At 44.0% G+C, this 27731-nt stretch overlaps 1 protein-coding gene across 3 annotated transcripts; it reads right to left on the bottom strand.

Annotated features, from left to right (window-relative positions):
* Nucleotides 1–988: 988 nt before the first annotated feature.
* TFRC (transferrin receptor) lies at nt 989–27731 on the bottom strand. 3 transcript variants are annotated; one of them, XM_084639286.1, is made up of 19 exons: nt 27625–27731; nt 20721–20793; nt 18668–18878; nt 17496–17712; nt 17123–17257; nt 16093–16189; nt 14800–14922; nt 12695–12790; nt 12240–12379; nt 11589–11749; nt 8662–8781; nt 8464–8549; nt 8275–8338; nt 7890–7957; nt 7736–7797; nt 7136–7217; nt 5453–5677; nt 4655–4795; nt 989–4153 (listed from the first exon to the last, which is right to left on the bottom strand). In XM_084639286.1, exons 2-19 carry the CDS (start codon nt 20751–20753, stop codon nt 3911–3913), a joined length of 2304 nt encoding a protein of 767 aa, XP_084495412.1. In that variant the 5' UTR covers nt 20754–20793; nt 27625–27731; the 3' UTR covers nt 989–3910. The 3 variants fall into 3 exon arrangements, with proteins under 3 accessions (XP_084495412.1, XP_084495413.1, XP_084495414.1); XM_084639287.1 differs by lacking the exon at nt 27625–27731 and adding an exon at nt 27488–27616; XM_084639288.1 differs by lacking the exon at nt 20721–20793 and having other exon boundaries at nt 27625–27704.

Genomic DNA, 27731 nt, shown 5'->3' with positions numbered 1-27731 from the left:
GCAGCCCTAGTTTGCTAGATCCAGTGCATGGATGCCTGATTTTGTTCCTGGGCACAAAGAAGACAGTGATTCAGAATCTAAGGCTGTCCTTGATGTGTTTCAGCCACCTTACCATCCAGGGTATGCCAGGCTACTTCCTGGGCTTGTAGCATTTAAAGCACAAAGAAAACCTCACACACACTGAGTAACTCATGCAGTGACCTCTGCTCCAATCTGCAGATATTGAAGCAGTAGCTTTGAAGGGAGGTGAACTGGGCAGATCACGCAGGTGAACTGGGCAGATCACGCAGGTGAACTGGGCAGATCACGCAGGTGAACTGGGCAGATCACGCAGGTGAACTGGGCAGATCACGCAGGTGAACTGGGCAGATCACGCAGGTCCCCATAAACCCAACTCAACAGCTGTTGATCTAGTTTCTCCCCCTTGGCCAAAGTTGCTACAATACAGTTATATGAAATTTTCTATTTTGCTGCAGGTAGGCACCACAATTCCTCAGCAACTTCTCCGACCAGGCAGTTTTGCAGTTACATTGCATGTTTCCTGCATTGTTCCATGGAGTCAGGCAGCCCATGGATGGAAGAGCCAGCTGTGTAGGAGCCAGGAGGTTGTGAGTAGCTAGAGCTAAGTAGCTGGGCACACCTGCAAGGAAGTCAGTTCTTGGCAGAACCTCCCAGACTGTCAGCCACTAAGCCCCACATGTGAAACAATCAAATCACCACTGAGAACAATTTGTTACTCAGATCATCCAATAGCCATAGGCATTTGGATAGTGAGGGGAGGTATTTCATGACTGTAGCTGGGGAATTTGGAGCCTTTATAGCACTAGGCACATGGCATTGTTTATAAGTCACTGTGCTAAGCAAAGGACAGTGAACTGCTATAAACAGCATAGTGCTTTAGGTGGATTATTAGGAGTCTAAACTGGCCTGAGGAGAGGTGGTCAGTATTTTACAGTCACTGATGAGATTGAGATTCAGAGACAGTATGGAAGCTTTCAAGTTTTATGTTTTATTTAAGGAGAAGCAGGTAATGCAGGAACAAAGCAAATTAATCTCATCCCAAAGTCAAATTTTAGTACAAGAGCAAGAAAGTATGAATGGAACCTGTAGTAATGAGTTACTACTCATCTAGCTACAGGACAGAGTTTTATTCATGTGCTTAGTAGCAGGCAAAGTTTACAGAATCTAAGAATTCAAGGTGCATGCAAGTGCTATGGCAACTACTTCCAACTACAACATGACTTTTACCAGTGAAACAGGATTGAGACTGAGTGCCACAAGGTCACCTTGTAAGTAGTATCAAGGTTGCTGTGGATGCCATCAGAGCAGAAAATTTTAGGGTATGCACTTGAATTTAACTGTCTTTTATGATGGCCAGGACCAACTTACAAAGCTCATTAATGGAGTCTCAGGGCTTGTTTAAGCCTCAAATTGCAATAGCTACTCTTCCCCATCCCTGAGCTGCCACTGAACAGGTCCTGTCTAAGTTCTCTGCAGATTCAGCTCCAGCACAGGGACCAGGAGTCTAGACCAGTTGTATTTAAGTGGCCCACATGGAGGGCTCAGACCAGCACCCTATTGTAATGGGGCAGGGAGATCTGCTTTTTTGCTGCAGCCAGAAACAGCAGCATTTAATAGAACCTAAATAGGCTTGAAGAACTTACCAGTGAAGTACTAACATATTGGAAGGAACAAGGAAGTCTACTTGGTCTTTGATTAGTGAGCAGATGGGGACCCCCCTAAAGCCTTGCTGTCTGCTGAACTGACTAGTCTCTAGTGATGCTAGGTAGATTGAAGTACAAAATCAAAGTGCTTAGATATGCCACAGTGAGACTGAATGTAGCTTACTAAATAGTGGAGTTATCAAAAATCCAGCACTGTATGTTCACTGTATCAATTCCTCAAGCCTTCATAGTCAATTCTTCACCTTTCTCAGATAGGTCAAACAGCCTTACTATTCTAATATTTGCTAAATAGTCAGACCCAGCTGTCACATAACTAGATAGATTATAGCACAACTTGAAACAATTTAACATACAAAGTGGGTTTAAAAACATTCAGGTACAGAATACACACTAGCATTTACATCTGCAACACAGGAAAGTGGAACTAGGATTGCAGGAATTTGAGGATACATGTTAGATACTAACCATCAAGCTCTGTAGATGTCATTGCATGATAAGCATAAGAAAATTATGGGAAACACTGTTCCCGATAATTACATACACCCTTAGTGCAACATATGGAGAACACTGCCTCCGATATAACACTGTGGTAGGCAAAAACTACCTTGTTCTTTATACATTATGGAAGACACTGCTCCCGATAATGTGAGTTAGGTTTTCATGATACATAAGGTACTGGAAATTTTGCAGCAAAGCTGCCATGTGATTAAATTGCTGCCTGATCTTAGAGGTACAAGTCTGCATTTGTGTACAACACCCTAGGCTTAACAAGGGTTGAGCCAGGGCTATGGTTAAACCCTATTAATGCATCCTTAAAGGTCTTATCTGCCAAGCTCAGAGGTGCTTTTCTTGCACTATCAAAGCCTAAAGCAGGTTATGGAGCTGCACTCACTGTACAACTACAGAGGTTGTCAACTGAAGCAGGGTAAGAGAGAAGCCTGACCTCTGGGCTAGGCAGCAAGTCCAAGGGAGGCTTAATTGCAGTTATTTTTAATTTGTTTGTATCAAAAATTTAGGGTTTTTCAGGAGTCACTTTAGAAATGAGCGCTTTTAGTACCAGATTAAATGCTTATGCAAGATCTCCATATCTGAAAACCATGGAAAGCTGAACTGGTAATTTTCTAATAGATTTAAGCTTCATGGACCATTGCTTCATTTTAATATTTGAATGCAAAATTCCAGTATCATGTTCGATTGTAATAGCAGATGCTGCTTTTATTCAAAAACGACAGTATAACTGTCATAATTATGGAAGGCACTGCTTCCGATAATTATCTTCTATAAAAAACCACACCATTTATAGTGAACTCTGTCACTGATAAATAAATAAAAAAAATAAATAACTCAGTACCAAATGAGAGCCTTCCTGTGAGTTTTGCCAACTTACTTGGCCAAACAAAAATTTGGCAAGCAAGGACTTGATTTCATGAAAGTCCTCACAGCAACAGGGTCTGAAGTGTCAGCTGTAGCCATCCAGAACTATTTGTTACCATGTGGTCCCTTTTATCTGAGGGACTGAGTGAGGACACTGAAGGGGGCATAAATTTGGATTTCACCTCCCCTTTGTGATGTAAGTTTCTTTAAGGGGTTAGTCTTTGTCACCTCTTCCTGGAAAGCCAAGATGGTTATTCACATGGTAACTCATGTATTAGTCAGGAAGTTCTGAAGTGTTTAGCCATCCTATTTCAGCAGCTAAGGGCTACTGTGTGGAAAAAAAAAATCAGTTTTACTTGAGGTCAAGGTGTCTTCACAGCCCCAGAAGGGAGGCTGGAAACACTTATGAATTTCCCCATAAACTGTTACAAAGGCCCATCTTCTGCCTTCACTAACTTTAAGACTGACCTCAAAAGGGAAAGCCAACATTGTCTACCTGAGAGTTTTTAAAGGTACCTTCCCACTCAAAAAGGTACCAATTTAGTTTTAGATCAGAATTTATATTTCATTAGACTGTCTTGCTTTAATCAGTCTGACCTGTTTATTCTCAAGCAGGACAGAAAGGCAGCACCACAAGCAGTAGTGTTTAGTGAGCATAGATTGAGATCCCTGCTTGAACAGCTGCTGGTGAAGTTTCCCCATCAAAAATCAAATTTGGAGTTTTACTTGATCAAAATGTAAGTTTCCAAATACCCTGTAAATAGATTTAGTGTAAGTGTTCACTAGGTCACTAAGAATGAGTGGGGTTCCCTGTTTCTGTACCCCAGCATTAAGGTTGATGCATTATGCATTTAAAACTCATTGTCTATGTTCCAAATGTCACCAGATAAGGCATTAGCAGCACCCTGAATAGTCCAGGTTGCCAGAGCCAGTTGGTTCTTGAACAGGTCTGGGTTAAAGGCACTTGGGTTGGTCTTCCGGAGGCTCAAGTGATCCAGCAAAGCTGACAGAGTGTGGGAACCAGAGCCAAAGAAGATATGACGTAGAGGAGTATCCTTTGGAGACACGTATGGAGAAAGGAAGTGGTACTCCACCTTAAGAGGAAATGTAAAATTTAGAACTGGATATTGGACTGAATTCCTGCAGGTGTCAGTTCTTGCACTGACATAAGTGGTGAAGGGGCCAAAAGCCAGGGATTATCTAGGAGCTGGAAAAATTCAGAAGTGGGTTCAACAGCTTCTTAGTGTTTGTCAGCTAGCAGCATCTAGACATGTTTCTAGGGGAAGTGAATTAAGGATTTACCAGGGCAGTTGCATGGGGCCAGATAGGCATTTCCTAATCCAACAGTAAGCATGAAGTGATGGCCACTTCATAAGTGCAGGCCCTCACCCAGGAGGGCAGCTCTGCCTCTTAAGGAGATGTACTCTGTACCCGCAGCCACAACAGCTAGACCAGTCACTGGGTATAAATCCAGTGGACTTTCATTGAGTCCAGATATACAACTGAACCTTCATGAAGTGCTCACTCCACTGGATACTGGACTCCTTTGTGGAGTGAGTGAAATCAACTCTTGTAACCAAGCTCAGAATACTTACTTTCATGATGCGGTCATTCACCAAGCGGCAGAGGAGCTTGTTGTTAAGGTCAGTGTTTCTGAAGTCTCTTGTCAGCGCAGCTGTAGCTCGACTGAAGTCACCACGGGCAGAATACAGCCACTGAAGGGTCAGATTCATTCCCTGGTAGGGAGAAGAATTAGAGTTGGGAATCTGAGTTGGTACAAATCTTAACCAGAGACCACTTTGAAAGACTGAGGGCATGGCCACACTAGAGTTCACAGTGGTGTAGCTGCACTGATGCAGCTGTGCAAGCTCTCCAGTGTAGAGACACTAAGTGGACAGGAGTGCACTCTCCCATCAGCTTTACTGTTCCAAAGCAGTGAGAAGCTCTCCTGCAGACCTAGTGCTGTCCACACCAGCACTTATGGTGGTGTAACTTGTCACATAGGGGTGTGACTAAATCTCACCTTTAGACATAAATTCTACTGAAAAACTGAACTGTAGGCATAGCCTGAGTTATTGGTAGCTTTTTTAGGCTGAACATTGCTCAAGAAGTTTTTAACTTAACAGCTATACCCTTCAGAGGCCCTTTTAGAAGAGCCCTTCCAGATGAGGATGTATTCAGTCTGGGCATGTGACTGCACCACTGCTAATGGTAGTTGGCTCATTTTGCCAGTCACTGCAGTGGGGCTTTTGTTGGCAGCCCCAGGAATTGAATTGGCAATGCTACCCTCTCAACCCTAGCTTATCAGGTGGGGATAAGACACTGGCAGATTTCAGTGTTTAGGGTTAGTGGGGGAAACAAGAAACAACTTACCTTAAAATTAGTTAACTTACTTTTATCTCTTGTTTATATGGGCTAATCTTCACTATGAAGTTGAGCAATTCCTGGTTGTATTGCTCATAGTCCAGGTAAAGTTGGTGATCATGTGTCATCTTAATAGCCATCTGGCCAGCCACTTCTGTAGCTGTCTGAAGCAACTTGTCCAGCTGAGTTACAGATGAGGCAAGTTTGCTCCAACTGTCCTGCTTGGTGCCCATGTAAGGATATCCTTCCTCATCCTGCAAGGCAGAAAGCATTTGCACTCTGAATTCTTACTTCTAACCCTGTTTTTAGAGCATGTTTCTCTAGCTGTGAGTTTTACTCTCCTTGGCTGTACTGTAAGCAGTACTAGACTGACCTGTTATCTGCAGTCACTTCTCTTCCCTCCCATGCTGAACTTATTTGGCACCTCTGCCAAACACTCATTCTGCCCTACAGAAGGCCAAGCTGAGGGATAAGGAGGTGTTACTTGTATGCATGCCAGCCCCACCACTTTGGGTTGAAGTGGGCAGCAAGCAGCTCTGCCAAGGTTTCCAGTCTACTGTGACCTGCTACTACTCCACAGCACTGCAGCTTTACCAACAAACTCAGATGTCAGCCACCAAGGGATGTAAGGGCTCTCTGCAAAGTAAGGAATACCCAAGTTCCACTGGCAAGAATACCTGCAGATGTAACTTCTTGTTTAAGTAACCACCCAAAGAATATCATGAGAGTTCCAGCAAACTGCATGATCAAATATTTGCAGAAGCATTAATACAGGTATCAAAAGTTGATGAAGTTTGGCTATGTAGAGCTAAAATTTGAACTTTGATAACTGACTTCTCTGCTCAGCTAAACTTTGAGTTATTCCTATAGTATGTAGAACAAGCAGGTTATTGTGTTCCAGTGCTATTAATTCTATAGATAGTAATGAAACATGGGACATCTGGGTAGACAGGAATTCTAGTTCCATTCAAAAAAGAGGCTTGTGTAGGTTTGTTTAGAAACTCACATCATTAATATACAGGCCTCATATCTACATACAGGAAAGTAGATCAAGCAGTGTCTGGAACACAGGGAAGCCATGGAGAATTGTTTAGTTTATCATAATTTAGTCTACTTAATGTGTGACTAAATGGCTGAAGGAAGAGTAGAATTTAAGTCTTGAGTAGTTGAGGAAGTGTTTGGATGAGAGCCAGAAACAGATATCTAGTCTAGAAGTAACTGCTCTACCTCTTGGCCACCCATGTACTTTTAACAGTCTGATCTTGCCTTCCATTAAGGAACTAGGAAGCTGCTCATACGAGATTGCATTCACTGGCTAGAAGCTGAGTACAGAAATAAGATAGTATAACCCTACAGCTGTGCTGCCCTGAGGTTAAAGTTGACCCCACTGTTGAGTTCAGCTTCCACATTAGTCCAGGAGGTGGTAAGAAGCCTGAAGCCCTGGGAGCAGTGGAATCTGCCAGGAGTTGCGCCTTGTGCTCTTTGGCAGATTCTAATCCACTGACATCAGTTATGATAAAACTACTAGATGAAAGATGTCATTAGCACATGTACTTGATCTAGTTTCATCTTATCAGAGCAGCTTTAGTTCTTCCAACTAGCTAGATCAGGAGAGTCAAACCTATCACAAGTTTACTGTTAAGCTTCCTTGCTAAGTTGTATTTACATTCTTACTTCATTTGGCAGAGGTTTACAAGTACAAAGTGACTTACATCATAGAAACTGAATGAAACGGCTGGGATTCCTGCATATGCTAGAAAAGGGAAAGCTGCATTATCCATACGAAAGGGAACACTGCAATGAGAAATATTGGCATTGTTACTCAGAACTGTAGGTTACCCAATCCAATGTTTACAATAACTGAAGCTTTGAGCTAAAAACAGATGGCCACACCTGGCCAGGTGGCACAGGGGATTCCTGTTAAAGAAGTGGAGCACTAGCAAGCCAGTTTCTGCAGTCCCATAAACACCAGCATCTCCTAGAAGGTTGTTCTTGGAACAGCTGGAAAGCTAGATTGGATGTGATCTAGTTTGAACATGACATTCCAAACCAAGTAGTGTACTAAACTATTGCACCACTGACATGGGAATGAAGTCATAATGATTAGGAGGCTGTCCCAACGGCTTGCTGTGGTTCAAGGATTTGAACAGAGTATCAAATTTAGAGCTAAAGCTAGAGCGACTGCCTAGTCAGTATTCCTATATGGGGGTTTATTAGGAGATTCATTTGGGGGGTTCAGAGAGGTTAGATTAGCTTTGTTGCTCCAGATGAGCTTTTTGAAGTTACTGTTCAAAGATGAGCAGGAGACTTACACTTTTTTGGTCCAGTCAGAACCAATGTGGTCATACAGACTTCTATTTTCTGGATACTTCACCTGCAATAAGGTGCAGAGTAAAGTTACTGTTCAAGTACTTCCCTGTATACCTGGATCATGGTTCAGATTAGCCCAGAGAGACTAGGACTCACCTCCATCATAGTCTGCTCCACTATTTTGTACAGCATTGGGCTGGCAGAAACCCTGAAGTTTCTTGAACCTGTGATGGTAAAAGTTAGAGATTCGGAACATGTTAGCCAATGCAAGTATGAGATTATAGGAATAAAGTTGTATCGTGGTTTCTCTTTAGCAGCAGTAATGACTTTCAGTGCTTTAAGACACAATATGGTACATGAGCAGCATTAACCCAAAGCACCCAATGTACCTGCTATTCCAATTACTGGGCACTGGTAGCTTCTTTGGAAAAAAACACACAAACACTTAGCCTTGTCATTTTAGAGCTTCACATTGGAATGGTTTTTGACCGGTTCTAATTTTAGAGTTTTGTAGATTTGCTGACCAGAGAGCAATAGTTACCTAAAACTGCACCATCCAGGTTGATGTATGCAAAGGCTTTGGTGTGCAGTGTGGCAGAATAACCCTAAAATGGGAGAAAACACGATGCCTGTTAATAGGCAGTAACTTTTGAACTGTAGTAAAAGCAGTTCCAGACAGAGGTATGCTCTGATTAATCTTGGTTTGATCAGATGCCTTTTACTTAGTTACCTCCAACCACTCAGTGGCACCAACAGCTCCAAATTCTCCTGCACTCCAGCTGGCAAAGACAATGCTTCTTCTGGGCTTATAGTCACCTTTAAATAAGAAAAAGAATTGAGATCTGGGCTCCATTACCTTATGTAAGGTTTTTTGTCCCCCCCCACCCAAGCAGAAAGTGTACTTGGGCTTAATTGTCTCATGGTTTACCTGTTTTTACCATAGAAGAAATTGCACGGGCAAGCTCCAGCAGCATGGTTGTTCCCACACCAGCCTTTGCTGCTCCAGGACCCCAGGAATCTCGTTGGGCTCCAATCACAACATACTGATCTGCAAAGAGGGCAGGAGTGATGAGATGCAGCTGTACTATTTCAGAAATCAGTTAGAACCAAAATGTTTTGGCAAAACACTTTCCTACATGTGATATATGGAAGAGTAAACATTTTGGCAAGCTGCATGCAACCTTTAGGGAAAAAAGACTGAATTTTAAGAAGGCTCTTCACTAGCTCAGCATTAGGGCCATTCATGAACAGAGTCTGGTCATGTCTGAAATGACATTCAGCTCAGAGCCAAGTGTACAATAGAGGAAGATTGTTGGAGGTTCCTTGTAGCAGGATTTAAGGCAGCTAAATTCTTTTGTTATGCATGCTAGTTCTGATTAGCTTAAAAAAATTAGCCAGGCTAAGGAAAAAGGTCTTTACATCTGGTATAGTGCTTAGATTATCCACAAATGCAAAGTCATAAAATATATATAGTACATAATCAGCAATATGCCAAATTTAGGTGAATAAATTTAAACACAGTTCAGTAGTAGCATCCAAGTATTTAGGTACATCACTCAAGAAAAAAGTTAGAGAGTTGGTTGTGGAAAGCAAATCTAGTAGTGAGTGAAAATTGTCCCTCAAAGAGAAATGAGTACTTGTGGTTGTCCATTTAGAAAATTTCCCTCATGGATTATATCAATTACTTTCCCCAATGTGCTTATCAGCACTCCAGCTCAACCTTCCTGCTATTGAGGATGTTTGGTGATAGGACATTATGTAGATGTTCCTTGATCACCTGATGGTGTCCGACACCATGAGTTAGTGCATTCAGCTGAATGCACTGACTGATTCTGCATTCTCAGTCGCTTGTTACTGGGGTGCCATATGCCCAGGGCTTTGGGGATCAGTGCATGTGCCTGAACCTGGTAACCCTTTGCTCTGGCCAAAACCTTGAATCCTGTTTATTTCTCCACCTTTTGAGCTCAGATGGAGCAGAAGGCCAGGGTCCTGTTCAAGGCCACCATCATCTTCTGGTCCTCACTGAGGACTGGCTGCAGTTGGTTCCAGGGATGGTGTTCATGTCCACCTTCCCTACAGGTGGTGGGATGGTTCTGACTAGGTGATCCTGAATGGTGTTATGCTGTAGCTGCTAGGACCTGGAATGGGGCTTGTAGCTACACAGGATGTGGGGTAGTCTCATTGCATAGCTGTGCTTCCTGCATGGCTTGTCCCATTCCCATGGGAGATGGCTGTTCAGTGGAATCCAGTTGGGCTGGGCTCTGTGGATGAACCTAGTTAGCAAAAATTAGGTGAAGCTGCCCCCAGGGAGGAAGTGGCTGCTGGCATCCCACTTGCCTGTCACTTTGACTGTCTTGCCCTGGTTCAGCTTCCATTTTAGGTTTTCTATGTATTGGCAGCAGATAGCATCCTTCAGGTCCTCTCCAACAACGTTCTAGCTTTGGAATGATGCTTGTGCTCTGCATGCTTCACCTGTGGCACCAGGACTCCCAGCTCCTGGCATTCCCTGCACCATGTCTAACAGCAGCCAAATATGCTTCTCCACTTGTGGGCATGTGTCCACAGCAAAGTTCCCCCCCCCCCCCCCATCTCTTCCAAATTTGCCTTCCAGTGAGCTGCTCAGGTAGGTGGCAACATCTGGTTGGTGGGAGTCCTGGTGATTTGCTTCTTGATGACAGCAGGAAGTGTTATACAGGATGTTCCCCACCATGGTGTCCAGGCACATGAGAAGGCATGACTGATCACTGCAATGAGGGATGTTGGAGCTGCCCTGCCTGACAGAGATGTACACCAGTTCATTGCTGGTTCTCTGGGGAAGAAACATCCACTTCACTACCTGATGGCGTTTGCCTTGTTCAGAGGTACTTTTGCTATTACAGATCCCCTCATGACAAAATGATATGGCAGGGGAGATCAGGAAGGTGTTTATCTTCTGCCATGGTGCCAGTAGGGAGGAACTGATCCTGGCCACATTTTGTAGGATCTCTGATATCCTCAGGAGTCTGCTAAATGCAGAAACCTGTGGGTGTGCCAGATGTTGGTAGGCTTGCTTGTCCAAGGAAGATCATGGGTTCACTTGGGACCTGAAGTGGTGTTGCCCAGACCAAGTCCCTTCTCCCATTGATATGCAGGGATGTGCATTTCCTAGCATCAAAGTGGAGTCCCATCCAGTTGGCAGTCTGGCAATGTTGAGCATTTCTTGCAGACTCTCATGGTTGTGTGATCAGTCTCACAAGTGCTTTGGAGCAAGTAGTCATGTGTATTTACAGCGCTTGGAAGAGTGAGGCTCAGATCCTGATGGGGTCTTTTGGCATTACAAACTAGTCTACCAGACCTGTAGACTTATGAACAGGGCCTAAACCATAAACTGGAACATGCACTGGTTTGCATAAATTGGTTTAAAATCCTTTTAGTTGGATTGGTTCAAATGTGTGTAGACAATGGGCAAGTTTAACCAAACTATTACTAGGTGCAAGACCACTTAGCTAGAGAACTTGGGAAAGTATCATTAAGAGGCAGGCCAATTCAGGAAGTAGCATGCTTACTCCCCATGAGTGGTATACAAATCAGTTCTCCCACATTTATCCTTTGATTTTCAATGATACTATGTTATGGGGAAAGGTTTTCATTTTGCCTGTTATCCAGTGGCCAAGTAAGAGAAAGTAGCTATTTGCTTAAAGATTTCCATGTAATAAGGACTTGTTACACACTTTACTTATTCAACAGTAAGCCAAAGAAGTTGAAGTTCAGGACTCCCCCAGCCCATTCTCCCATGTAAGTTATGCCAGTTACAGGCTAAACTGGCTTCTAAATGAGGCCAGCCTATTCAATGAGATTTTAGTAACAAAGCTTTACCTGGTTCATCAAAACCCTGGATAACGCCAAAGATGTTATGAATTTTTCTCTGTACCATTTGATTGTTTACTTCAAGTGTCACTTTGGTGTTCTGTGACCTCATTTTGTAAACTGAGAGGCTACCTCTCCACTCTTCAGAGGGTACTTCTCCATTCATTTTCCTGGGAGGGGAGGGGAAAAAAAAAATCAGGTACTTTTACTTCATTGTCACTTTTAAGCACCTCAGAGCCTTACTATGGTGGAAGTTAGTGACACTGGCAAGACTAGTTCCAGATTTTAGCTAACTGCATGCTGGATTAAGAGTGCACTCCATTGGTGTAATACTGGGGAAACTCCAAACCTCAGACTGAGAAGCATACCACAATTTTCACATCGAGACATTTGTTTAAAGCCTGCATTTAAGCAATGCTATAGGCCAAGGTTTATATAAAAGATATCAGGAACAGTGGATACAAGACTCCATTTGCTGAAACAGTCAAGAATTTGGGAGTCCTATATTGATGAAACTGTACAAGCTGTAGCTCAATATACACATTGTTAGATGACAGGAGGAGAGCTCTGCTTAGAAGGCCTCCTAGCAATTTCATTGATTACTCATAGGGATCCAATTGAGTTACTGACCCTTGGTAGAACACCTGTAGGCATTATTACCTGAACAAATTTCCTGCAGTAGCACTAGAGATTGTTTGGACAGGAATGCCTGGGAGTCCAGAAGATTTAGCTGGTGGGAACTGAGTGTGGTTGAATGAAGGGAAGCCAGGGGTGAAAGGGTCACCTGTTCCTAGATGAGCCTGTAAATGAAGGATTGTGTGTTATATGCAAGATACACATAATAGTTTAAGGTCTGTAAGAGTGAGGTGCTAGAGGTCTACCTAGCAGTATTGTTGAATACAGCCACTCTTGTATTTGCAAAACTACAGCTGTCCTTTGTCAAATATGGCCTGGCATCAAGGAACCATTATGGTTAAGTTTACATAAGTGGAGAATCATTTCTAGAGGCATTATGCAAGAGACAGCATGTTTGTGTTCTCTAGGCAAGCATGCTATGCAGTCTCCCTTTGCATCTTCTAGAGGGAAGCCAACCAGTGTTCACCAGTAGTACTTACATGTCCAAAGAGAACCTCATCATTAGGGAGTTTGTAATCAGCAGGATCAGGGTATATCAAGACACCTACTGCATTCAAGCCTTCAGCATTAGCAACCTGGAAGTGAAGGTGAAATGGATTAAGCTGAAGAGTCTGTGCTATGTTAGTGTTACATGATGGACTCTAAAGGAGAGAATCAAGGTTGCTTAGTGCAACTTTACAATGCGACCTCTTGTCCATACATGTTCACATACTAGCATAAGTCAAGACTGTTACACAGGGACTTTGCTGCCTCAGTGTCCAGCACAGACCTCCTCTGGAGATGAAGCAGGGTTATGTACTGAAGGAGACTTGTCTAATATAGAACTCCTGTTTTCATTTTTTGAAAAAGTTCAAATGTGTGTAAGGGATTACAGGAAAGGAAGGGACAGTGGACTAGATGGACCTTTATTCTGACCCAGCATGGCTGTTCTTATGCAAGTTATTGCTAAGTGGCTTGGAAAATTGGATTCTATCCATGCTTCTGCCATAGCTCCTGTGTGATGCTGGGCATATCATTTAACCCAGTCTTGTGTGGTCACTGTTGGTTTTATTTTTTGGGTGCTTGCATTGAGAGCCTGGTGGGGAATTTGCAGAAGCACTATACAGATGAGTGCTGTAGAAAAGCCCATGCTGAACTTCCACCTTCAGAGTAAGGTTTGAAGAGTATAGGATAACTAAGTTAAGGAGTTACTAGCTGCTCATTAACTGAGTACTATCCACCCTGGAGCAGTGTTCTATGGAAAAAACAGGCTCATTATGGTAGTCTAATTACATGCCCACATGGGGCAAAATTAAGGTTACAAGAACAACCTTGGTGTGCTTGAGTGGGCAGACTACCCATTTCTCCCCTAGCCTATGGACCTGCCCTTCCTTGTCCTGTATCTTCCCCATCTCTGGCTCCTGATCCATTACTTCCTTCCCCACTCCCTTATCTAGCTTGGGCCAGTGACCACTCAGTCCCAGGTTCCTTCTCTGGGCACTCAGCTCAGCCCATCCCAGTGCTTTTCCTCTCCACTTCAGGAGCAGCTTCTTCTATGCTGCCTGGAGCTTAAACAGACAGGCTCCTCTACTCCATTCTGGTGCCTGGAGCAGCTCAAATCTGCTATTACAATGAGCTCTACTCATCCCAAGACTGGAGCATGCCCAACATGGACAGAATCTTTGGCCAATTTAACTGTGAAGGTCTAGTGAGATTCTAGAGAGCATGGGCAAGAGTTTCAATACCTTAATGGACCAAGTCTGGTCAGCTTCTGCAGGAGATGGCAAAAGGCACACTGACCAAGGCCACCTTCCTGTCAAATTTTAAGTTCCTGCTCCCAAATATGGAGCCACTAGAGTATCTCAAAAAAGGTCAGTTTCTTTCCTAGGGGGTAAAGTGTTTCATTGGTCTCATGAGTGGCTGAAGTTGGTCACTTGAGACAAGGTGGCATGGAAAGTTTCTGCTGAACTTCAACTGTTTGGGCTAAGCTGTAAGCCATTAAAACAGGGTCTTCTGGCATTACGAGACCCTGGAAATCCTCTTCCCATTAGATGCTGGGAATAGACAAGGGATGGATCATTTGATATTGCCCTGTTCTGCTCATGCCCTCTGAAGGAGCTAGTATTGGCCACCAGCAGAAGACAGATTACTGGGCTAGATGGACCATTGATCTGACCCAGTATGGCTGTTCTGATGGAAGCGTCACTCAGTCTTTATAGGCAATGCTACCAGCCCCACTGAGAAGAACTCCAGAGTGTTTAGTCACTAGGCAAGTGATGAGGTTTACATTGCCTACTGGGGGGGCCCAGAGTACTCACTATTCTCTTGCACTGTAACTGAGTTAACTGAAGCAGGCTACTCCTTCCTGCAACTGTGGGCCAGAAGTAGTGGCAGCATGAACAATTTTTGCCAGGCCCATTCACATGTCAAGGAGGTACACTCCTCCTCTCCCCAACCCCTGCAGCATTCAAATACATCTGGACTAAGCTAAAGGCTGATCTGACTAACCAGAAGATGACAGTTCTAAATACTAAAAAGTGTCCTAAGTTAGCTAGATGATCTATGAACACACTATTCAGAATAGGAGCCAAGAGCTGTTACTTACCTTCTCAGCAAAAGAAGTTTTCCCAGCTCTAACAAGGACCACAGATCCATTTACAGGGGTATCCATCTTATTTAGTTCCTGAAAGTCCTCTGCCCGGCCATAGTTAGCATAGACTAGTTTACCCTGGAACAAATAAGATGTAGTTGCAGCAGTCATTGATAACTCACCTAAATCTCTCTAAAGCCATGGGGCCTGGACCACTCGTCTTATTTACAGGAAGATAATAAGACATCTGAACTCATGCAGCAACTTGAATGTCCTAGCTTCAACCAAGTCTCATGCATTCAGCAGCAAATTATCTGGGTTCAAGTTATAGCAACTCCCAGCTGTTAGACCACCAGCTTTCTGGGCAGAGGTTCCCCCTGTTAGAGGGTGATCAATTGTTCTCCATCTTCAGTGAAGGTAGGACAATAGTAATAGGCAGCGAGAGATTTAGTTAGACTAGGCTACTTCTTCCTCCTCCCCAATATCTAACCTACAGTTAGTTAAGTGCTGGAATAGGCTTCCAAGGGAGGTTGGGGTATCCCATCATTGGGAGTCAAGAAGAGGTTGGACAAGCCTGTCAGGGATGGTCTAGGTATTTGGTCCTGGCCCTAGCACAGGAGGAGACTTTACCAGATGACCTCGAGGGCCCTTCCAGTCTTACTTTATGATTGTTCTTGAAGAGTTCCTGGATGGGCCCCTAGCCGGGAAGCAGCCACCAGCTACTGCAGGCCTTGGTGATGGGGGGGTTGAAATGGGTTTATGGAGATCCCTCTACTCACAAGGGGAGTTGCAGGGCACTTACCATAAGTGGTATGAGAGAGAGTTTAGACAGACATGCTCATCTTGGTGATAAGCCAAGTGTTATTTACACCTATTAGTAAATATAAAATCCAGGACCAGAGTTTAGTTTACTAGGTGTGGGTGTGATGGTAAGTTCAAGTTCTAACTTTGAGAACTCTTGCTTCATGGGCTGGAGCTTGGAAATACTTGGGCCATGTCCTCAATGGTAAGCCTCAGGAGGGACTATTCTGCAGAGCTGTTCTGCCTAATAACCGGTGGTTTTACTCCAAACCACCATATCCTGGTCTGCTTGGCTGTAAGTGAAGCAGTAGTCTTGTGTCTCAGGGTGGAAGCCAGACACTTTAGAATAATTAAGAATGAAGTATTAAGGAGCCACTAACAGTTCAAGTCTCAGTCCTAGAGAGTGACTTGTCCACAAGTGAGATTAACTGACTTGTCAGTTATCCTCAGCACATTCAGACTTGTTCTTTTAAAAAGTAGTTTGCTATTCAAAGCTAGGTAACTTACTGTTGCTGTTGCCCTTGCACTGTACGCCACATACCCATCAGTAATTTCATCTGTTGCAGTTTCAGTTGAAGACTCAATAGTCACTTTATTTGGTGAGCTATTAGACAGCAAGAAACAGCATTAAGCAGAGCTAAAGTACCAATTCTAAAAATGGCAGATTAGCAAGTTGCTAGCACTAGCCATTTACTATTTGATTATTCAGCTTAAAAATAGTTTTACCATAGAAATATGGTTTGGAAGTATAAATCTGACATTTATGTTTAAGTGAAATGGTGAGACCTTATGCTACTCCCCAATGTATACAATAAGCATTAGTTGTATATATGGCCCATAAAGCTAGTTTAAGCCAAGCTGCACAAAGCCTACATTTAGATTATAGTAATGACCTTCTAGGTGGTGATGTTTGGAGTCATTAACCCTGAAAAGGGATGACAGGTGCTTGTATGCAAGTGTTGAGTGGAGAAAGAATTAGGATACTTAGGGGACCACTAAGTGCCTAAGTTCACATATGTGAGCAGTGTAGAAATTAAGGATTACTGCTTTCCCACTCTCCAAGTATGCCTTCCCATAACACTAAGGATTTGAGCTGATAGGGTCTTGCAGGCCAAGACAAGTTTATGACTATAGCTACAGGATCTATAGGATGTCCCAACAGAAACAGGGCTGTATTAACTGACAACTCAAGAGGCTAAAGACTCCTGCACTACTTTGGTAAAAGCAAGTCATTATTCTATGACAAGCTTAGTTCTACAGTTTAGCATTGTGACAGATTTTTACTAACTCTGTCTACTTCTGTAAGGCAGGCTTTTAAAAAAGTTTTCTGACTCTGAGGCACCCCAGTAGCCACTACCACAGGCAGTAGTGAAGCCAAGAGAGACTTTGGCTTGGATTTCCCCTCAAACAAGGTTAGCTGGCCTGAGAGTTAGAGACCTCAAACATTTGCTCTAGCTGAATATTTTTATGGTTGAACTAGTAAGATCCATGCCTGAAAGAATAAAAGCAGCTTACTGTCTTTGGCATATTAACATACCTGCCCTGGACCTGCAGTGTAACGTAGTGCTCATCATTCCAAACTTTATCCAGTTTGAAATCAGTTAACTGACCATGAAGATAGCTAGCAAGACTTTCATCTGTTTCAGAGCCAGCTTCACAAGGTGTCAGCTTCCTGGAATGGAAGGAAAATGTAAAGGCACAGTTTGAAAACCAGCTACCTAGTACAATGCCAGGTTGTGAACAAGCCACTTAACTTTTTAGCCTAGATCACACTCACGATTGTAACTGAGGTGGCAAGAGTCTTCAGTTATTTAACACTTGTTCTACAGGAACAGGTAGGTGGTTTCAGATTAGCGAGAGACTCAGGATGTGAAACAAACAGCTCTGACTAGGACTTTGAAGGATGTTACCTGGCATTGTTAAAGTTTACAGCTCCCAGCTTGTTTGACAGCATCATTTTGAGATCCTTCCAGTAAAGGACACGTTCAGTTTTAGGCTCTTCCATGTACTCATCATTATCTTCTGGGGAAGGTGTAATGGCAGGGTTTCCACATGCATTACTTCCATCTGAACAAGTGCTAGTTGCCTGCATTCTCCCACGGTAACTCAAGTAGCCAATCAGAAACCCTAGGGAAAAAGATGTTTATACACTACAAAGCCATTAAAAAACCCGAGCCAATGCAGTGTTAACTCAAGCCCCTGACTGTATTCCAAGTAGTTGAGTTTTATTGGGAGACTAACCTGTTCCTATGCAAGCTTTGGAAGTTTATAAACTGTACCAGCTTTCCTAAGTTTCACCTTAACTGATTCTATATTTTAAGATACAATGTGGATAGAGTATCCTGTACCCTACTGATTAAATTTATACAATGGGTCTCCAATACCATTCAGGTTTTATTTAGCTGCATTTGCTTTGAGTTTGTATTACTGTAACAAAACTAGTTATTGGGTACTAAAGCAGGAAGTCCACATCTTCCTTAAGACCTACTTGATCTTCTTCCAACATTAATGCACCTATTGTAGCTTTGTTCCTCTGTTAGCTGAGGAAACACTTACTAGTTTCCTCATAATACTGCTTGCCCTTCTTTGCTTTGATAAACATTAAACTCCAGATTTGTAGCAAAATAAACAGGTATTCACACCATCAGCCCCAGGAATGAGGTACAATAGAACCTCCAGTCAGTTCTTAACTCTGGGTCAACCACACCTCATTTGGAACTGGAAGTATGTAATCAGGCATCAGAAAGCAAATATAGTACAGAACTGTGTTAACTGTAAGTTTAAAAAATATTTGACAAGGTAAGGAAGCCATCTGTGCTTGTTTAATTTAAAATAGTTAAAAGCAGCATTTTTCTTCTGCACAGCAAAGTTTCAAAGCTGTATTAAGTCAATGTTCAGTTATAAATTTCTGAAAGAACCATACGGTTTTGTTCAGTTATGAACAACCTCCATGCCTGAGGAGTTTAACAGATTCTACTGTACTGTAGTCTAGATGGTCTATTGTAAGATGCACACTGAAGAATCACTATAACAGCATAGTGTGTCTTGGTACTTCTACTTTGTAGAATTCCTTTCATCTTACCAATTAAGAAGAGGAGGCCTCCTGCAGCAACCTTGCACCAGAGGTTTCTCCTACTATTCCTGGGTTTTGCTACACGGCTATGAACATGGTCAGTCATTCCATTTTCTCCAACTTCCTCCTCTTCAGCCAGTTTCATTTCCACATGACTACTGTCTCCATCCATTTGACGAGCCAGACTGAAACGGGTGTATGACAGCGGCCCACCTCCAAACTAAATTGGAAAGAAGACAGATGAGTGAGAAATATGACTTGATACTACACAAAAAGCCTACTATATTGCTTGTTACAATCTGGGATTTGTGTTCATTCCAGAATACATGTAGAAGATCTTATTTATGTAGGACCCACTCTAAAAGCCAATGGTTTAACTAGTTAGTGATTAGATCTGTCTAGAGTCACCAGATTGGATGTTTGCTGTAAACCCACAAAATTGGGATCTTCACATTTAACTCTGCAGTCAACCTAAACCTACTAGTTAAAGATAGTGTTCAAGAATGTCAGCCATCTTTTAAAGTTTTTAATGAAAAAGGGAGTTCAGGACTTTGATAAAGTGCTGATAAGTAAAACCTCTAAGGCAGCTCTGTTTTAGGTGTTGACACCCACACCTGCTCTAGAGCAAGCACAGGACTAAGAACTCATGTTTTGACTTAGACTTTAGATCATGATGGTCCCTTCTGACTGTAGTCTGATCTCCTGGATGTTGCAAGGCCAATGAACCTCACCCACCCCTGTAATAGACTCCTAACTTCTGGCTGAGTTGCTGAAGTCCTCAAATCATGGTTTAAAGACTTAAAGTTAGAGACTCCAACATTCACACTAGTTTAAACCTGCAAGTGAACCATGCCTCAGGCTGCAGAAGAAGGCCAAACCCCCCCAGGGTCTCTGCCAATCTGACCTGGGGAAATTCCTTCCTAGCCCCATAGGGTGATCAGTTAAACCCTGAGCTAGTGGGCAAGGCCCACCAGGCAGACACCTGGGAAAGGATTCTCTACAGTAACTCAGAGCCCATTTCATCTAGTGTCCAGTCTCTAGCTGTTGGGGATTTTTGCTACTGGCAGTCATGGATTGCCTACAATGGCATGTGGCCTGTCTCTTCATAGCATCCCCTCCATAAGCTTATCAAGTTGTCTTGAAGCCAGTTAGGTTTTTTGCCCCCACTGCTCCCCTGGGAAGGCTGTTCCAGAACTTCACTCCTCTGAAGATGAGACAGTTGCCCAATTTCAAACCTAAATCAGATGGCTAGTTTATATCCATTTGTTCTTGTGTCCACACTGGTGCTTAAGTAACTCCTCTCCCACCATCACCCCCCTTATCAGAGCTCTGTTTCACACCACACTGCCCCCTACCAGTCTCTACGAACAGCAGGAAAAAATAAGACCCACAAAATTCAACTTACTGCTCCCTCTAGGTGAATGCAAAGGCAATTATCTAGAGTCCTTTTGCTTAAAAAAAAATTAGACTTCAGGAGAGTGCTCCTGCCAACAAAGCTGCATTCCCACTGCCACTTGCAGTGGCAAAGCTTATCTTTCAGGGGTGGGGCTTTAACCCACGAAAGAAAAGTTGGGTCAACAACTTGGCAGTATAGACAAGCCCTTAGTCTGTATGAATTCTACACAGAAGTCAGTTTCCCTCTGTCTTACATCTTGGCCATTTTTAGCTTTCCTGGTGAAACTAGGTTTAAAAAAAATCATATCATTTTGGCAATTTCTAGCTGATGGTGGTTCCTCCATTCCCACCACCAATATATTCTAGTTAGAGTGACCAGTGACTTCATATGCCCAACTCGACACCATGGGGTGGGGGGAAGAAGGAAGAACAATTACCTTCTGATTTCAGATTTAGGTCACTTTGACTACGGGCTTTTGGGTGCTCAACCTGAAACTTCACTCTTGAAAAAAGCCATGGCCTAAGATCAGCTAAGATAGGAAGAAACTCAGTATCTAAAGATTGACATGTAATATTTTATTCCTGCAAGTGTTTACTTGCTCCTATCTTAACTTCCACCATAAGCAGTGTTCAGACTACAACAACATTACTAGACAGGAAATCTTACCAAGTTGGAGATTGCTGATCGAGCATGATCCATAGTTTCTTGAACTAGCTCCCTCCAACTCCTTGACTGAAACCTAAAATTTCAAAAGGCATGTACACATCATGCACATCAGGCTCACCAGCATTACTTAAATCTGCCAGATGCAATACTGTGTTATACCACTTTAGAGCTATGGCAAAAAGTTTGTAAGTGATTATGTAGAAGTAGCTTCTTTCTATATGAAGTATTTCTGGGCCTTCATCTTAACTACCACCAATGTAGTTATTCAGTTTTGCCAAATACCATGAGTTGCAAGATAATCCAGGTGAAGCTAAATGTGCAATATTTGTTCTGGTTTGTGTGCTGGAGTGGTGCTAAGGTCAGTATTAACAGTGATGCCGTGCCCTAACCAAACTACATCCCCTCCCCATTTGAAGACTTGGTGTGGGGGAAGAAGGGAGGAAACAGTGATTACCTCAGCTAGCTCTAATGGGAAACTCCCAAGTTCAGTCTCTTAAAGTCCCCAGACCTCAAGTTCAAGAAACAAGCTAAAGTTTCAGTCATCTATTTTATTAACTAGACCTTATAGCTAAGAAGCTATGTGTTTTAAGTGTAACCTTTGTAATTGCTAAACAAAAACTAGAATATATTCACAAGCTCCCATCCAACAAGTAATCCTTATAGCCAAGGCCAGGACGAGTAGTTAGTCTTAAATCACCTTTTGTTTTGGAACTGTTAGAAAAGCAAATCCAATATTTAAACACTTTAGTGAAGGGATTACCATGGCAGGGGAAATACCAATGTTTTTGTATTGGATTCCTAGTGATTGACAATAGTCATAGCCACCATCTGATCTAGATATCAAGTCCATCCCCACTACATTTTATTGGTGGAAGCATACTAAGGAAGCATCCCTACACTTCTTTTGAAGTCCAGTGCCTGGCAGTGAGCATGTGGGCTCCCAGAATGGCACCAAAAAATAGTTTTTCCAACACCTAGAATAGTTCTCAGCCACTCCAGATTGTACCCCTTTCAGGAGTCTGATTCATCTTGCATACCCCAAGTTTCACCTCACTTGAAAACCACTTGCTTACAAAAAAAGTCAGACAAAAATACATGTCTCAGTACACTATTACTGGGGGGACAAAAACCCCCAAAACTTGTTTTGTCTAATATTTTAGAGTTTGTTGACTTAGCTAGCACTTTTTATGTAGCCTGTTGTAAACTAGGCAAATATCTAGGTGAATGATGTACCCACCAACCCCCCAGAAGACCTCTGCTAGGGTTATGTGTACCCCAAGTGGAGAATCATTGATCTAGAACCAACTAACTAAACTTAAGGTTAAATAAACCTGTTCCAAAGATTACACATGCACATCTTATGCGCTGGAAGTGTTTCACAACCCTGGCATTTTTTGCTAATTGAATGTAATAAGCAAATTGTGTTGTCCTGCATTGTACTGAACATCTCATGATGCCCTCTGGAAGGGAGTGCAAGGTAAGACTTATCACTAAGGTTAAGTTGTGTCCTAGTTATTTTTGGTAAATTCAGACAGGTCATGGACAACAAAAAAGTTTGCAGAAGCCTGTTACTTGTCTGAATATGAAAATAAAGGGGGACCCTCTGCCACCCTAAGGCATGGAGCTAACAGTTCAAGCAGAAAATGTCAGAGGCCTCTGAAAGTCATGGAACCTGTGACTGACAGAAATTTTATCCTTAATCATTTACCTGATAGAGCTGTAGCCTAAATAAATTTTAGGCATGGAAGTTATTTGACTCTTCCTCTATCAGCCTCTCAATGGGAATTGCAGGTGCAGATGTTCCTAAGCATTTTCTATTATAAGACCCCATTTTCAGTTGCTTGTAACTTTGCCAAACTAAACATTTGGCCTGAAATCTCCAGGCCAGACAGCATCAGGCACAGGCTGTTTTAACAGTGGAGAAGAACGGGAAGGGAGGTGGGTGTGTCCCCCATAACCATTAGAACGTCTCTACAGAAACTGGAATTAAATCCAAGAGTCATTCTTCTGCTGTCAGAAGATAACATGAAGCACACTGGCAAAGCATGATCCCTCCAGTGACTTGTCCCTAGAGGATAGTAGCCTGCCACCATAGCAGTCACTCAGCTAGCATAAAAGGACTGCGCTGACCCTGCTGATGTTACAACTGGGGTGGAGCGTCAGTGGTTCCACATGATGCAATTTTTGGATTTTATTGTTAGAGATTAGGGGTTAAATGCTAAACTGAAAGAACATTAAGGATGAGGAGTCAGCACTTGAGTTAGGAAGTGTGAGAATTAAGGTTGCCTCTGTAACCTTAATTTGACTCCCCTTGTGCACACATCATGTAATTAAAGACTGTATCAATTCTAATTTTCTAGATGACCCCTGTATCACTCAGTGTATGATAGATAGTGCCCTGGGAATCAAGGCTGTGAAGTGAATGAGGTGGTTGTCTATAGTACCCTACTTCATTTGTTGAAAGTAGGAGAGCAGAAGTATGGTCTTATGGGTAAGCTAGTTAGAATCCAGTTCTCCAGGATGGCATTTATCTCTGCATATGCCAGTGTTTCTATGCAATGCTGGGCAAGTCATTTAAAACCAGACTTCACAGGTGACCATTAATTCAGCACATCTGCAAAAGCACCTGAAGTCACATGCTGTTTTTATAGCCCTAAATATAGTGCAAGTTCAGGACCTAGGTGTCTCAAATTGGGCATCTAAAGTTAGTCAAACCTTCTGATAATTTGGCCATAAACTCTGCACTTCAGCTCCCCAACTGAATTGGGAACACCAGCACCTAAACTCAAAGGGATATTCTGAGTTTGTTTTGTGAATCACTCAGATACTATAGTGAGAGCACCATACCTACAACCATGAGGAGGTTAATCTAGTATCTGCTGCCAGGTTTGGATAGCAGATTAAATGTCACTTTAGGCCATAAGTTAAGTGAGAATACTTCTAAACTACTCATTCACAGAATGAGGCAGGTGTGCTGTAAAAAACAGCATGTGATTATAGTGCATTTATACAAGGAGCCAAATTAAGGCTGCATGGGCAAATTTTGGCCTTTCCTGAGTGCTTGACTGAGCAAGCACAGTTTTTAGTAAGAGTTTTGCTATCATTTAGTACAAGTTTTAATACCCTCATTATTGGGGGCTGACAGATAAACATACTGCCTTCCCAAGCTGACAAGGAGTTTTATTTGATAAGTTGACTCAAATTCATTCGTTTAATTTGAATGAGAATAATTTAGCTTAGTTAATAAGTTATAGAAAATAGGAAGTATTACTTGATGTTTCTTCCCCAGATGTCTCATCTTAGATCTTAAAGAACCCTAGGATGCATAAGTGACAACTCACTAAGTGACCATGTGGTGGCCTATAGAACCTGTTCCCTTTAGCCAGATATATTTGCATCCGGTTCAAGAATCACAAGTTAACTCCAGCAATGCCAGTGCACAACAATAATCCACAAAAGACTGTTCATGCTTCAGGCCAGGTCTACACTACAGACATAAGTTGATGTAACTTCATGGGAACTTTTCACACCCCTGAACATCATAGTTGCACCAACTTAACTCCTGGTTTAGACAGTGCTATGTCAACAGGAGAGCTGCTACCATGGACACATCTACTGCCTGTTGTGGAGCTGAACTACACTGACAGGAGCAGCTCTCCCATCAGAATGGGTTGTAAATTCATGTAGACTGTGCATCAATGTAACATGAGCTGTGCATTAAGGGTACACTCAATCAGCACTAATACCCTTCTGTGGAACTGAAGCATCTTAACTCCATTTTGAGATGAGGCACACTGGCCAAAAATCTGATTAGCCTATACCAATCCCACATCCAGAACATCTAAATCTTGTGAATTCTTTCTGCAGATTGCCTATCCATTCACAGCTAGATCTCTTATCAAGAGATGGTACGATGAGAGTCTGGATTACTACAACATCCACTTCTCTGGCTTTGACACCTGCAGTCTTATCCCATTCAAGACACCAGCTGCAAGGATTTCCTCAATCATTCTGAGCATCTCACCCCCTTCTGTAACCCTCTACTGGCTCCTCCTTCTCCATCACAAACATAACTGCTTAGTTTTGTTCTCAAATCCTTCACATCCTATTCTTACTGTACTCAGTCTCTGGAGAAATGGTCTGAAGTAAATAGGATTAAATCCAATAAGGACAAGGGCAAAGTACTCCACTTAGGAAGGAACAATCAGTTGCACATATACAAAATGTGAAAGGACTGTTTAGGAAGAAGTACTGCAGAAAGGGATCTGGGGGTCATAGTGGATCACAACCTAAATATGAGTCAGTGTAACCCTGTTGCAAAACAAAACCACTACACATTTGGGATGTTATTAGCAGGAGTATTGCTAGCAAGACCAAAGTAATTCTTCCGCTCCACTCCAGTAGAGGCCTAATCAGTGTGGAGGAGTTGTGTACAGTTCTGGATACCACATTTCAGGAAAGATATGGACAATTGGAGAAAGTCCAGAGAAGAGCAACAAAAGTGATTAAAGGTCTAGAAAACATGACCTTTGAGGAAAGATTGAAAAAAACTGGGTTTGTTTTGTCTGGAGAAAAGAGAGGGGACATAACCTTTTATGTGTTTGAAAACTTGTTACAAGGAGTAGGGAGAAAATTCTTCTTAACCTCTGAGGATAGAGACAAGAAGGGCTTAAAATTCAGCAAGGGCAGTTTAGGTTGGACATTAGGAAAAAAGTTCCTAACTGTCAGGGTGGTTAAGCACTGGAATAGATTTCCTAGTGAGGTTGTGGAATCTCCATCATTGGGGATTTTTAAGAGCAGGTTGGACAAACACCTGTCAGGGATGGTCTAGATAATACTTAGTCCTGTCTTGAGTGCAGGGGACTGGTCTAGATGACCTCTTGAGGTGCCTTCCAGTTCTATGATTCACTATTAAGTGATTCATTCCTGCCTCTGATTGGCCAGTGATGCCAGCCTTCTTCACTTGCTTATATTTTCAAACACCTTCATGCTTTCTCCCATGCTGCCCCCTCCCTCTTGGGAGAAGCTCCCCACAAGAAAGCTACCTCACTATCCTTTAAATCCCTCCTTAGCTATGATGCTACAAGCATCTGGTCCTGGATTTCCCAATAGGACCATCTGTCATTCACCATCTCCTTGTACTCTTTTTGGTCTATATTACCTGCTGTAATGCTTTATACTGATGGTCTCTACCCCAAGAGCATACAAACTGTTGCATTTAGCACAATAGGCACTGGTCTATAAATGGAGCTCCTAAAAGCCACTGAAATATGAACAGATAATCCAGGGGGTGTACATCCAGGTTTTTGCTAGACACCCAAGAAACCACAGTTGGCTTCAAGTCCAGAACTGGACATTACCCTTAGCCACTTCCCTCCATCAAGTGGAAAAACCCATGGCAAACATAGGTCCCTATGTACTGGCCTATAAGTGCTACATGAACTATGAAGCCAAGTTAAGATAACTGAGCCAAGTCAGTAGTGAAGTTTTCCTACAAACATGATATCCCACCCTATAGGCAGTGCTCTGCTGCCGCCGCCGCCTAGATAACTGTTGAAGGTACCCCACCTTTCAAGTGAATGACTCCACAACTTCTAGGGAAGAAGCACAGCAAATATCTTGTGCCGTGACACAATGCCGCCACCACATTAGTGCAGCAACAGTGGAAGTACTTTGGTCAGTCAAATGCCAGGGTGACCTAGACCTGCTCTGACAAGGTTAGACAGCTATAGCCTGCCTGGACTAGTACTGCCTCCAGCTGTCCTTACTGCAATATACAGAAATGCTAGTATAGCCTACAGGTTTCAGAGGAGCAGCCCCGTTAGTCTGTATTTGCAAAAAGAAAAAGGAGGACTAGTGGCACCTGAGAGACTAACCAATCTGAGCATGAGCTGTAGCTCAGGAAAGCTCATGCTCCAATAAATTGGTTAGTCTCCAAGGTGCCACTAGTACAGCCTAGAGGCCACAGGCTAAGGAGGCTCCTCACCAGCCCTGACTTCCCTTGACAGTCCAAAAGGAGAGCTGCAGACGTACAAAAGGAGGGGGTGAAATAATAATACCACCCTACCCGTCACCACCACCCTGCCACGAGATGGCAAAACGCCTCTCTCTTGTCGACCTCAGGACGCGAGAGAGAGATGCCGGCTGTGACAGGAGCCATTTTGCCACGCTCCACGAGACCACGCCAGGCCCGTCTTCCAGCCGGCGCAGCGCCAGGCCGCGTGGACACTAGACAGGGGGCTCGGGCCGCCTCCGGCCCACGGAGCCGCGGGCGGCAGCCTCGCAGGCGCCGGGGCCAGGCCGCGGGACGCGCCCCGTTTCAAGGAGGGGCCGGGGCCAGACACCTGGTGACGGGCTGCGGCAGGCCCAGGGTGACCCCCCCGCCCTGCGGGGAGCTCGCGGCCTAGGCCGCCTCGTGAGGTTGGGGGGGGGGGGGGAGGGGGCAGGCCCAGGCAGAAGCGGGGCGGGAACTGCCCGGCCAGGAGCGCGGCAGGGACGCCGGGCGCCGCGCCCGCAAACGGCGGCCCCGGCTGCGCTCAAGGTCACCGCGGCCCCGCGGGCCATGTGCGCGGCGCGGCAGGCGGGCAGGCAGGCGCCCCGCCCCAGCCCGCGGAGCCCACGCGCCGCGTCAGGAACTGCCTCCCCCGCCAACGGCCGGGCAGCCCCGCGCGCGCCCACCCCCCCCACCAACGGCCGGGCAGCCCCGCGCGCGCCCACTGCCGAGCCCCGCTCTCCCGCGCGCCCAGCCCCGGCCGCCCCGCGCTCACCCGCCACAGCTCAGCGGCAGCCGGGCTCGCGCCGCACGTAGGCAGGGGGAAGGGGAGGGGCCGCTTGTGACTAGGCGCGCCCTGAGGGGCCGGCCTCGGCTCTCCCGCCCGCGCCAACGGCCCGGTCGGCCACTCACCAGCTACCGCTGCAGCCGCCGTCTCCAGCCACCCGCAAGGAAGGGAGGGAAGCGGTGCCCCGTTTTAACCGGCCGCCGGCCAATCAGCCGCGCGGAGAGGGGCGGAG

Source organism: Lepidochelys olivacea, assembly GCF_965140295.1.
Source record: "Lepidochelys olivacea isolate rLepOli2 genome assembly, chromosome: 9".
Classification (NCBI taxonomy): Eukaryota; Metazoa; Chordata; order Testudines; family Cheloniidae; genus Lepidochelys; species Lepidochelys olivacea.
This window is presented reverse-complemented; position numbering and strand designations above follow the sequence as displayed.

What these genes read in the sequence shown, in the direction of transcription:
- TFRC (XM_084639286.1), bottom strand. Translation starts at nt 20,753, where the DNA reads ATGGATCATGCTCGATCAGCAATCTCCAACTTG. An exon ending in TGGAGCAGACTATGATGGAG is followed by an intron (nt 7,798 to 7,889) that starts GTGAGTCCTAGT and finishes ACCTTATTGCAG; the next exon opens with GTGAAGTATCCAGAAAATAG. An exon ending in TTTCATTCAGTTTCTATGAT is followed by an intron (nt 5,678 to 7,135) that starts GTAAGTCACTTT and finishes TCTGCCTTGCAG; the next exon opens with GATGAGGAAGGATATCCTTA.